This window comes from Solanum tuberosum, unplaced genomic scaffold (assembly GCF_000226075.1).
Source record: "Solanum tuberosum cultivar DM 1-3 516 R44 unplaced genomic scaffold, SolTub_3.0 scf00843, whole genome shotgun sequence".
NCBI lineage: Eukaryota > Viridiplantae > Streptophyta > Magnoliopsida > Solanales > Solanaceae > Solanum > Solanum tuberosum.
The window spans coordinates 22,465-35,131 of NW_006239753.1; the positions used below are offsets into that span (position 1 = coordinate 22,465).

At 32.2% G+C, this 12,667-nt stretch overlaps 1 protein-coding gene and 1 pseudogene across 1 annotated transcript in view; both read left to right on the top strand.

The window, feature by feature from the left end:
* LOC107059112 (uncharacterized) overlaps positions 1 to 385 on the top strand; it is an 831-nt gene extending 446 nt beyond the window's left edge. The window contains exon 3 of the mRNA XM_015305541.1: positions 83 to 385. Coding sequence (XP_015161027.1) covers positions 83 to 385 — 303 coding nt within the window. The remainder of the gene's footprint in view (positions 1 to 82) is intronic.
* A 7,582-nt stretch (positions 386 to 7,967) lies between these two features.
* On the top strand, positions 7,968 to 9,352 carry LOC102580965 (cyclin-D3-2-like; annotated as a pseudogene).
* The last annotated feature ends 3,315 nt before the right edge of the window (positions 9,353 to 12,667 follow it).

The following is a 12,667-nucleotide window of genomic DNA, read 5'->3' on the forward strand; positions in this document are numbered from 1 at the left end:
GTATATATTTTTTAGTTAAGTTTAGTATACTTTACTTTTTTTTTACTATTGATTTAATTAACGTTATTCAATTTTTTTTCAGACTATGTGTACTTGGGAGTCGAGGTGCAATTTGGTCATTGGGACCACATTTGAGAGGAAGGCATCCGCCAGACTGTCTAGCTGGCTAAAGAGCGTTCGGGATAGTGGTGAACGTCCCAGTTGGATGTTGCCTCATGTTTTTGCTGAATTGGGTCAGTATTGGAAAACAGACAAGTTTAAGGCAATATCAGATCAAGCTAAAATGGCTAGAGAAAGTCTTAAAGGTGGCTCGTTGCACACCGGAGGTGCAAAGACGGTTGGAACAATTGCACGAGAGATGATAAGTTTTAATTCAAACTTTTAAATAAATAATTAGTTGATACATATATATCGTTAGAAATTTCAGTTTTTATTTATAGGTAAAAGAATTGGGACTCACTCCCATTGAACCAGAGGTTTTCAAGAAAACTCATGTCAGGAAGAAAGAAAATGAGTCGAATCCGGATGTGTGGGTGGAGGAAAGGGCCGAATGAACTTTGTAAGTTATTTAATATGAATAATATAAATCAATAGTGAATATATTTATGATATGTATATATATTGATGTCTATTTTTATATTTAATATGCCAAATGACTTTCATAAGTACGTCGCTGAGAATCTAGATAGTTCGGTCCAATTGACACCTGAACTGTCCACTCAGATTTGGAAAGAAAAAATGGTAGGGGGACACACAAGGGGTAGATGCTATGGTCTAGGCTCTCGCAACGATGTTAGATGCCTTCAGTCAGGCTTAGAAGGTATTGGATCGTCACGTCAAGCCGAGGCACTTAACGGTGTTCAGATTGCTACTATGTCGGATCAAATAACTAAACTTACAGCGGCACTAGCAGAGTCAGAGCGGAAAGAGTAGCTGAACAAGAAAGCATGAGTGAGACCGTTCAGCAAATCAAAGAACAAGTGATGAACCTCGCTCGTCGACCTACTACTTCGGCTCCCGATGACACCGACGACGAGTAGTGATGAGGATGATTATGTAGATCTCACTCCCTAGTTTAGATCTCTGGACATTTATGAACTTTTTGAAATTTTGAAACGAATTTTAAAAGACTTTATAAGTATTTAATTTATGATTTAGATACTTTTGAATGTTATTTTATGTTTTGTTTAGATTGTTTATAATTGTGTGTGTTTGATTGGGCTGAATAGTGTAGAATTGAATTGAATTGCATTTGCAGGTGGGTAGCAAAAGCTGCGAACTGCTACTGTCAAATATATTGCAGAAAAAGCGACGGACAGTGTGGTTTAGTCTGTCGCTTTTCTGGGTTTTAATTTTTTTTAAAACCCAGAAAAGCAACGGACAGCGTGGTTTAGTCCGTCGCTTTTATGGGATTTTCAAAAATAAAATTTCCACAAAAGAAATGGACTACGTCGCCTTTTAGAATTAAAAAAAATAAAAATAAAAATAAAACGACGGAGTCCATCGCTTTTGTTAAAAAATTAAAAATAACAAAAAAAAGTAAAAAAGAGACGCAGTTCGTCGCTTTTTGAAATGCGATGCAATCCGTCGCTTTAATAAAAGCGACGCTGTCCGTCACTCTTTAGCGACGCAGTCCATCGCTTTTTAAAAGCGACGGAGGTGACTGCATCATTTTTCCATCGATTTTGACCAAAATAGCGACACAGTCCGTCGCTTTTGGCCGTCGTTTTTTGACAATTTTTTAGTAGTGTCTGAGGTACTGTGAAAGACAAGGTTATCAATACGCTAACATAATTTTAGAGATTGATTCGTTAAGTCTTCAAAATATGATTCAGAAGGAGTGGAAAGTACCTTGGGAGCTTATTGAGAAGATAGAGAAGATTCATGAGCTGATGAAATCATTTAATATTCAGATAAGGCACATTTTTAGGGAAGCTAATCAATTAGCTGATTTCATCACAACTACAGCCATAGATCAAGAGCAAGAAGGCAAACTACAGTATCAGCATTTTAATCAACTACCAGGCAGAGCAAAAGGGATATTAAACATGGATAAACAACAAATACCAACAATCAAAATAAAGACGAGGAAAATAAAGAGAATCAGTCGTCCGTAACATGGAAAGCATAGAAAAGCCACAAAGTCACATAGCTACCATATACAATACAATTTGTGGCTATATGAAAAATGAACTAGCAGTGCAAGTCTTATTTACAAGAGTGTATAGCGAGAAGATCGGCAGAAAGCTACTCACGACAACAATTCCTCTTTTCTCCTTGCTTCAATTGAGAAATTGAATGTCACATAAAAGAATAGAGGAAAGGAATAGAGTGGGAATAAAAGAGATACTTACATGAAGCTTCGAAGCATGGTCGGACTTTCTCATGAGTATCCCCAGCTCAAAAATTGCTACCGGATGGTACATCTAGAAAATAGTTGCAGTGGCAGAGAAACAAAACGGAAGATGAAGGATGAGCTCCAGCACTTATTAGGACACCCTATAATCTAGTGTCTTAATGTATTGTTTGAACCCAACTAGTGGGCTTGATTTTATCTTGTTTTTATTTGTTTTTGGTTTTGGTTTTGAAGACTACATGGACTCACTTTGAGTCCATCAGATTATTTCAATAAAATCGGACCAAGGGTCCAAATTTACTTTTAAAAAAACAAAAAAGAGGTCTAGAGAGAGAAAGGTGTACACAGACCTTATCCTTACCTTGTGGATAGAGAAAATGTTTCTAATAGACCATTGACTCAAAAATAATGTTATCGAAGTAGGATTGCGCATATATAACATATAGAAAAAAAATAACAATATTAATTGAATAATTTAATATAACATGTCACTTTGAACGAGGTGACAACCCAACGTGTCTCTTTAAAGGCTGACAACCCAACTTAAACTTTAACGTGTCACTTAGAGGGAGGTGATAACCCAACATGTCTCTTTAAATGCGGACGACCTAACTTGAAGGTAATATGTCACTTAAAGGGAGGTGACAACCCAACGTGTCTATTGAAAGGCAGGCGACCCAATTTGGACTTAACATGCCACTTGAAGGGAGGTGACAACCCAACGTGTCTATTGAAAGATAGACGACCCAATTTGAACTTAACATGTCACTTTGAACGAGGTGACAACGTAACCCAACGTGTCTCTTTGAAAGGCGGACGACCCAATTTTGAACTTAACATGTCACTTTGAATGAGAAGACAATCTAACGTGTCTCTTTGAAAGGCGGACGACCCAATTTGAACTTAACGTGTCACTTGAAGGGAGGCGACAAGCCAACGCGTCCTTTGAAAGGCAAGCGACCCAATCCTAAGCTTAACGTGCTATTTGAAGGGAGATGTCAACCCAATCTTGAACTTAATATGTCACTTGAAGTGATGTGACAACCTATCATGTCTCTTTGAAAGGCGAACGACTCAATTTGAATATAACATGTCACTTTGAACGAGGTAACAGCCCAACGCATCTCTTTGAAAGGCGGACGACCCAATTTGAATGAGGCCTTCAATTTTAATTTATTTTTTCCAATGAAGTGTATTATAGTCAATTTGTTTAGTCTTTCTTACGACATAGTATTCTAAATTAGTAAAGCCTCTAATAATTCATTCCTCTTATACAAAAAGTCTATCTTTTTCTTACAAATAATACTCAATATTTTAAAAAATAGATTTAAAACATATAAGGTGCGTCGAGGATAACAAATTGATGACTCTGAGCTTTTACCAACGGAGTGCTTTGGCACCTATTTCTTGAAAAATAAATAAATATGAAGCCCCTCAAATTAGGAGATTTAAGGCAAATGACTAATGAGGTTTGGGTTGGGCCGTTAATGTTGAAGCAAATCATGTGCATAAGGATCATTAACACATAATTAGTAACTTTGACTTTAGTAGAAATAGAATAGGGAAAATTGTATATAATAACAAACTATTAATTCAAATTAAATGCTATAGCTATAATTTACTTTATTTCCAATTCGCAACTACTGTTTCATATAATTTGCTATAGCAATTAGGGGTGTGCATTCGGTTTTTCGGTTTTTGATTTTGTGAAAGTGTAACCCAATCCGATCCAAAATAAATTTGGTTTGGTTTGGTTTTCCCCTATTCGGTTCGGTTTTTTCGGTTTGGTTATTCGGTTATGTCAATAATTATTAACATAACCAAAGTAATAATATTTAATCCCTTAAATATACTTTCTAATATAAAAAAATGTAAAACTTAAAACACAGTACTTATAAGTATACCTATTATAGATGTAATTCAAACATAAAATATAAACGTAATCATCATGAAAGGCAATAACCAAAAAGGGACAAAAGTGGTTGACTCCAACTTAATTTTGAACCTAAAAATTATATATATATATATATATATATTTGGGTTTTTTCGATTTTTCGGTTTTTATTTTTTAAAACCCAAACCCAAACCAAAAAACCAATCCAAATAAAAATTCGGTTTGATTATTCGGTTTAATCCGAATAGTGCACACCCCTAATAGCAATTTCTTCGAGCGAAAGGACAAGAAAATGGCTGCTTCTTCGGTTGCTGTTACAAAACTGGCGGGATTCAGAAATACAGTACACAAGAAAATGACGTCTGCTTCAGACATATAGTTATACATAAAAAAAGAAAATTTATTTTTTTTCGTGAATTTTCAAATACATATACAGATTCAACTAATACAAATTTTTATTTATATACATATTATCCCCTACTAGTTCTCTTTTGCCTTTCTCTATTTGTCGCTTTATACAAAAACAAATTATACAAATTACAATGTATAATTTGTGTTGTATAAAGCGAGAGAGAGAGAGAGATTTGATATACAAACATTTTATTTTGATTCAATTGTATACAAATTCAAATTTTATGCAGATATACAAACACATAAAATTGAATTGAGAGGCTATCAGCGATTTATACAAACGAGAGGACAACGATTTATACAAACGGCTGCCAACGAAATTATACAAATCTGAAGAGGGGCCAGTGAGTTATACAATCTGATGCTCCATAGCAAACATAAAGTTTGTTATGGAGCGCAATTATACAAACTATAGCTATAACATATAAATTTGATTTTTATGTTTGCTTGTGAAAGTTGCTGATAGAATAAGTGACAATTTTCATGTGCATTCATATGCTAAATAATTTTTTATATATAATTTGTTAAATAATCAATATGAATTATTAGATATAGGAATTAGATAAATATTTTTTTATTGACATATATTAAAAAGAGAAAACAAAAAAATATATATATTACTTATTTATGGCGTGACTTTACGGGAAAAAAATATTTATTTTTCTCATTTTTTGCCTTTTCCTCTTATTTTCTTATTATTTTTAAAAAGAAGTTTGTTTCCTTCTTTCTAAAAATGTAAAAAAAAATTAATGATTGCAATAGTGATGTCAATTAAAATGCCTATATAATTTTACTACATCTTAATAAGGTAAGCATTCATATATTGTTTGAGAAATTTCAAAAGGCAAAAAAATAATTAAAATTTTCTATTTTACTCAAAATCATAGCACATGCATAATTATTTATTAAAAATAATTCTATTTTACTCAAAATCATAGCACATGCATGATTATATATTTTTAAAAAAATTCTATTTTGTTCAAAATCATAGCACATGATTATATACTTATTGTTCTTGATCATGCATGTATAAAGATACTCTGCAATTTTTACAATCCTTAACTCTAGTAATTAGATTATTCAAAATAAATATTAATATTAAATAAAATAATAATAATAAAAGTAAAATTGAATGTTAATAAATAATAATCTAAATTAGATTATTCACATCTGTGTAACTTAAGATTTATTAGAATTCCGGAGCAAAAAGTTTTAAAAACCCTTTATTTCACTTGACTGCTTACAACTTATTTAGAAACTTTATTATTTTTTAATTTAAACTATTTATAAATGAAAAGGTGAAGCACAAAAGGGGAAGGGGGGGGGGGGGGCGATAAGCTCAAATTTTAGTCAAAGGGAGGCGCCACATTACTACACTTTAATATATCGATTTCTATAAAATATTCTAAGCAAGATTAAGCTCAATGATTGTTATCTTAGACCGTGTTAGGCCAAGGACGTTCAATTTCATAATATATTTTTTGTTTTCTTGCTCTCAATCTTAATATTTGTTGTTTCCCCACTCGATTAAGCATATCAAAAGTTATTTGTACCTACAAAATGATGAAATTATATTATTCTTACCATCGTGAATTGTAATTTTAGTTGTGTTACCTAAAATTCAGAAAATATATTATTTCTTTAAATCGATCTTAACTTGTTCGAGATTTAGGCGTAATAATTATTGTTATTACTTTATTGTTTTATCAAAGTTAAGTTTTCCTTGGAATGCTAATTTGGATAGTCTTTTAGGATTTGACATGGCACAGCTTGGCAACCCCATAAACTAATAAATATTCATTAGCTTTTCAATTTTGTTACCAAATTTGGTTCTTGCAAGTATAGAGAACAACTCTAATATTCTCAGAAACAGAACATCTCTTTGAGCTCTGCAATTGACATTTAATATCCCATCAACATACCAAACATGTGTTGCGGTGGCATGGTTAGAATCTCCACCCTTAATTAGATCTCTCGAGTTTGAATCCTCGAAAATAAAAAAAAATCCTATTGAAATTTTAGTCCCCAGAAATGAGTCCTGCAATTGATATTTGATATACCCCTCAATGTACCAAATATGCATTGTGGTGTGATGGTTGGGATCCTCTGTCCTTAATCATATGTCTCGAGCTCAAGTCTTCGGAAATGAAAAAAATCCTATTAGAAGTGACGGCCCCAAAAAATAAGTCATACAATGAGCGAATACAAATTTAGCCGGCCCAATACGGAGATCAGACTTAAGCTTCTAAAAAATATCCCATCAACATCAGACATACGTTAACATTTTAGATCAGCCCTCTTTATAAACAAAGAAGCAAATCATCTGTCTCTCTTCATTAGTACTTATTCCTTTTTGACTTTGCAGCAAAAAATGAGTCAAAATCTTGGATTTGTTTTCACTTCAAAACTCAAAGATCTTTCAAGAATGTTCTTCCTTAAATGTTTGCATTTCCTTAATGCAATAGAGGTATCGCTAAATTTTCATTTGAACAAGAAAAATAAGCAAGAAATGAACCTACAAAACATTAGTCAACCTCTTTCTCATGACCAAATCAATAAAATTGTTGAAGGCATCTCTATTTTACTTCCCCGGGTACTAGAAAATGTACTTTCCAGGACTAAAACTACGTCGTCCCACGATGGATTTACGCATCATAAGCTCTTCATTGGAAGTCTTGGGCTTCATACTATGTCTGAGACTCTACATCGAATTTTCTCTGCCTATGGAGAAATCAAAGACGCGTTCGTGGTTAGAGATAAATTCAGTGTGAGATAAGAGTATGGCTTTGTGATTTTCAAGAATATAAGGAGCATGTTAATGGCATTGAAAGAGCCATACAAGAGTATTGATGGTAAAATGACAATTACAAAAATTGCTAGATCGAGGATTAGAGATGTAGAGGACAAGTCTCTACGTACTATTTACGTGTCCATGTGTCCAGGTAAATTGTTGGAGTACTTTTTGTCTTATGGTGTCATAGAAAAGGGTCCATTTGGTTTCGATAAGGAAACAGGAAAATCAAGAGGACACAATTTGACTTGTGAAATGGCCATCCCGAAGACAATGATGAAAAATCCACATGTTGGTCCTAATTTAGATTTCGATTTAGGACCCGGTCTACATGACCGTTACAATAATGCAAGATCAAGGTTCGATGGTTGTAGCTCGAGGTTAGAAGTGTCACAAGTTAATATTCCCACCCAAAAGCCCTTTGAAAAACAAACACGTTAAAGAATAGAGATATTATATATATGATTTGAGTTTTGGGCTTACCTTCAAGATAATGAGTAGTGCCTTAGCTTCATTGTCTTCTTCCCTGTAGAAGAAGGAGAAGATGGTTTTCCCTTCAGATTCCCAGCTCCAAAATCCAATTTCTGGTCTTGTTGATTGCCTTTACTGTGATGAAGATCATCGATTCTTGTATGATGATTTAGGTGAATGGTCTAGTTTAGATGTGGAAAATGAAAACGTTAAAAAGACTCTACCTTTATTAGAATGTGACATGTTTTGGGAAGATGATGATGAGCTTGCCACACTTTTATCTAAGGAAAAAGAGTTTCATTTGTGTTTTCAATCTTTAATCTCAGATGGGTCTAGAAAGAAAGCTTTGGATTGGATGTTGAGGGTCATTTCTTACTATAATTTCACTGCTACCACTGCTGTTTTAGCTGTGAACTATTTTGATAGATTTGTGTCTGAATTGTGCTTTCAGAAGGATAAGCCTTGGATGAGTCAGCTTGCTGCTGTTGCCTCTCTTTCCATTGCTGCTAAAATGGAGGAGACTCAAGTTCCCCTTTTGTTAGACCTACAAGTATGTGCAATGCTGGTGTTTGTATAAATGTCTGTTTAATTTTATGTGGGGACTCTGTTGTATCTAATGCTGATTCTCTGTTTTTAGGTTGCTGATTCAAGATTTGTTTTTGAGGCAAAAACCATACAGAGAATGGAACTCTTGGTGCTTTCTACTCTTAACTGGAAAATGAATCTAGTGACACCATTATCTTTCATTCATCATATTATGAGGAGATTTGGATTCATGACCAACCTGCATTTGGATTTTCTTAACAAGTGTGAACGCCTCGTTCTTGATATCATCACTGGTACGCGCTTTAGATTTTGATTGTTTCATTGATGAAATAGAAATCTTTTGTTGTACAATTAGTACTAGTGGTTGATCATCAAACTAAATGCAGATTCTAGGCTCTTGCATTATTCTCCATCTGTTATTGCAACTGCATCAATGTTTTATGTGATCAATGAGATTGAGCCTAACAATGCTATGGAATACCAGAATCAGCTCATGAGTCTTCTTAAAGTCAGAAAGGTCTGTTATCTTTCACATTTGAATTAATTTTAAAATCTAAATTTGTTTAGCATTGACATTAAAGGTCTTGATCAATAAACAGGACAGCCTTGAGGAATGCCATGATCTTATTCTTGAGCTAATGGGCACTTCCTGTTACAACCTCTGCCAAAGCCTCAAGCGCAAATATCATTCCGTGCCTGGTAGTCCAAGTGGTGTTATTTTAGTAGCGAGAGCTCGAATGAATCATGGTGATCAGTAGCATCTTCGATTTCATCCTCACTTGAACCTCAGTATAAGAGAAACAAAACTCAAGATCAACGAATGACACTAGCTCCACTGGGTATAAGTAATCTTCACTAATCAAAATATTTGTAACTTGATAGTCAAATTATGATAGTATATCGAGTGTAATCTCACAGATGAGGTTTAGAGGGAGTAAGGTGTACACAAACCTTACCCTTACCTTGTAAGGTAGATAAATTGTTTCCAATAGACCATTGACTCAAAAAAATGTTATCGAAGCAGGATTGCGCATATATAATATATAGAAACAAAACAACAATATCAAATGACTAATTTAATATTATTAAATTAAAATTTAAATACTCAAAACTATGGTGATACTAGAAGTTGCAGTTCTTCTAAAAACATACGTTTTAAAAATTCATGTAATTTGAAAACCTGATATATAAACCTGAAAAATAGAGTAATGACTAATGACCTGCTATCTATGACCAATTAAATAGAACTAATTGTGTAGAGATATTTTTACACCGTACGTTATATTGATGAATCATGTCAGCAGACACTACATCTTGATACACGTTTTGTCAAATAAATTCTTTCTGATATATATAATTGGGCATTAATGTTGTCATCGTTGTAACTCAATAGTCACATGTTTTTGTTTTGTTAAAAAAAAATTAGTGCCTACTTGTTGGTCAAATTTCTTATTTCTAACTTATATTCAAACCAAACGATCCCTTAGGCGCCGTTTGGTTGTGGTATAAGAGGACGTGTTATTCATGTATAAAACATTGTATCAATTTTACTATGTTTGGTAAAAGTTTTTTATTAGGTTGAAAAGTCAACATGACTTATACTATGTTTGGTTGATAAGTTCTAAATATTATATAAAAGTTATTCATGTATTAATTTTATACGGTGTTTGATTGCGTTTTTTGTAATCCTACATAATTAATACCTACATAACTTATGAGGTAATCTATGTATAAGTTATGCGGGACAGAAGGTGTAATAAGTTATGTGGATATTAGTTATACATGTATTAAAAAGATAAATTACACATTTATCCGTATTAATTTATTTTAAAATCTTTGTTATTGAAAACTTTACATAACTATTCCATTTTCCCAACTATTTTTGTTTCTTATTTTTTTTATTTTTTATATAAACGACTTTTTATTTATTTTCATTTAAAATTAAAATATAAATATTTATTAATATTATGAATCGGAATGTATAATTTTGATAGCGCATATGCTAATTATATATTCACATTATATATTACTAAATATATCCACATATTTAATTATCATGTATTAATTTTTTACTAAGAATGTGAATTTATATATAATTTATATATTTGATATACTAAAAATGTACAGACAACACATGTGGCATATTGATAGAATTTTACATCATATAATATATGATAGTATAATGTACTTGAAATATATTAATAGTATTTATTTTATAAGCTTTAAACATTAAAAAATAAAACAAAGAGAAAAAAAAACACAGAATTCCTAGTTAAGTATAGAGAAAATTCCTTTTTTTTAAGGGAGAATTTATACTATTTGCTTAATTATTTTATTTGTAAATAATATATATTAATTTATATTAAATTCAATATTCAATAGTTAATAATTCATGTAATGTAATCTCTATATAGCTAAATAATACCTACATATAACTAATACTCGCATAACTAATACCCACATAACTAAACCTTGCATAACTAAACCATACATAACTAAACTCTGCATAACTACACTCTATATAACTAAACCCTGCATAACTAAACCCTGCATAACTAATACATGCATAACTCTAACCAGTAACCAAACGGCCTTGTGTTATGTGAGATACATAAGTACACATGACTAATGACTTGGACAACTTGTTTATTGTCAACATGATGCAAAATCATAGCCAAAACCTTACTCTCTCTTTTGGTTTCCCAGTCCGCCGCTGATTTTGAAATTTAAATAATTTGAATTTACGTCGAGAATTCATAGTTTAGCAGGTAAAGTATTTCTACCAAAGTACTTACATCCCTTGAAGTTAAAAATATTTGAGACTTTTGATTAAAAATGAAAAAGTGTTTATTACTTCACCATAATCTCTAATTTGTTTTTAGCCAATACCTTTTTCACTCTTTTTGTTTTGGTGTTTAACTAATCCGAATTCAAGCTGAAAAGTTTTAGTTTAGGGTAAAAAATATTGATGAAGTAGTATCACATGACACACCTTACATCAATGTAGATCCGCCCCTGAACGCAAGCATGGATTTGATTCTTAATTCGAACATGCACTTGTTCCAACGCAAAATGAGTAGTTTTTACCAGCAAGAAATCCACAAACTACACTGCAGATCATTGGATTTTGTAAGCTCAAAGCCCACAATCTAGCAGTCTAAACTGCAAAGTAGGCCATAGTGGTCCAAGACATGAAAGAAATGAAGTTTTTGCACAAAATGTTCTTATTTTGGGGGTGATTTTTAATTTTTATTTTTATTTTTGTTAATTTAATAAAAAAATTTATCAATATATTTTTATTTATGATCTAATTTCACAAGACATAAATTTTAAAAACTTTTGTCTTGTCTGACATAATAAGTTCTGTACATACGAATTAAGTAATATAGTTGTGTAATGTCTGATTCTCTCGACATAAATTTAGAGAATTTTTGTCTTATCCAACATAAGTTATGTAGAAATAAGTTTCTCTTACGAAATAACTGTGTGTTTTGACACTGAATTTATCAGCATAAATTTGTAGAAACTAAGTTATGTCTTGTTATAAGGCATAACGTGTGTGTTTTAAATTGACCTTATGCCTCTAATGAAATTTTCTTACAACACAATTGATTGATTACCTGTTCGATTCTCCATCTTATAATCTCTTTTTCTCTATCCCTATTTTTTTTTAATAAAAAATATCACATGTTTCTAACAACATAAGTTTTGTAGGGGTGAAATGTAACACCCAAGAAAATTTTCAAACTAAGACTCGAACCGTTCTTCATAGTGAGTGAAATTTTACCAAGGAATTAAAAATTTCTTAAGTGTTAAGGTCACTAGATGTATCACCTTGAGTTTAAAAAGAATTAAATTGGAAATAGCAAAATCTGAAATTTTGCAAGTTAAGCTAAGTATGAATTTTGGGTTGACTTCAAATGACCATAACTCCTAACTCAGGATGAGTTAGGTGTGCTACCAGATACTGCAGGAAATATCTTTGAATTATCTTTGCAACGCCACCAAGTTTGCTAAGTTTCGAGTTCGGATGAGTGAGATATGGCCTTTCGAAGTTGGGCTGTCTAGATAAGGACAGTCAAAACCGGATTTTAGAGGGGTATTTTGGTCTTTTCCTTACCCAATCAAATTTAGTTCGTTTTTAGTAATATTTTAAGGGTATAATCCTATTAGGTTCAGTTTTATAATCCTAAAATTA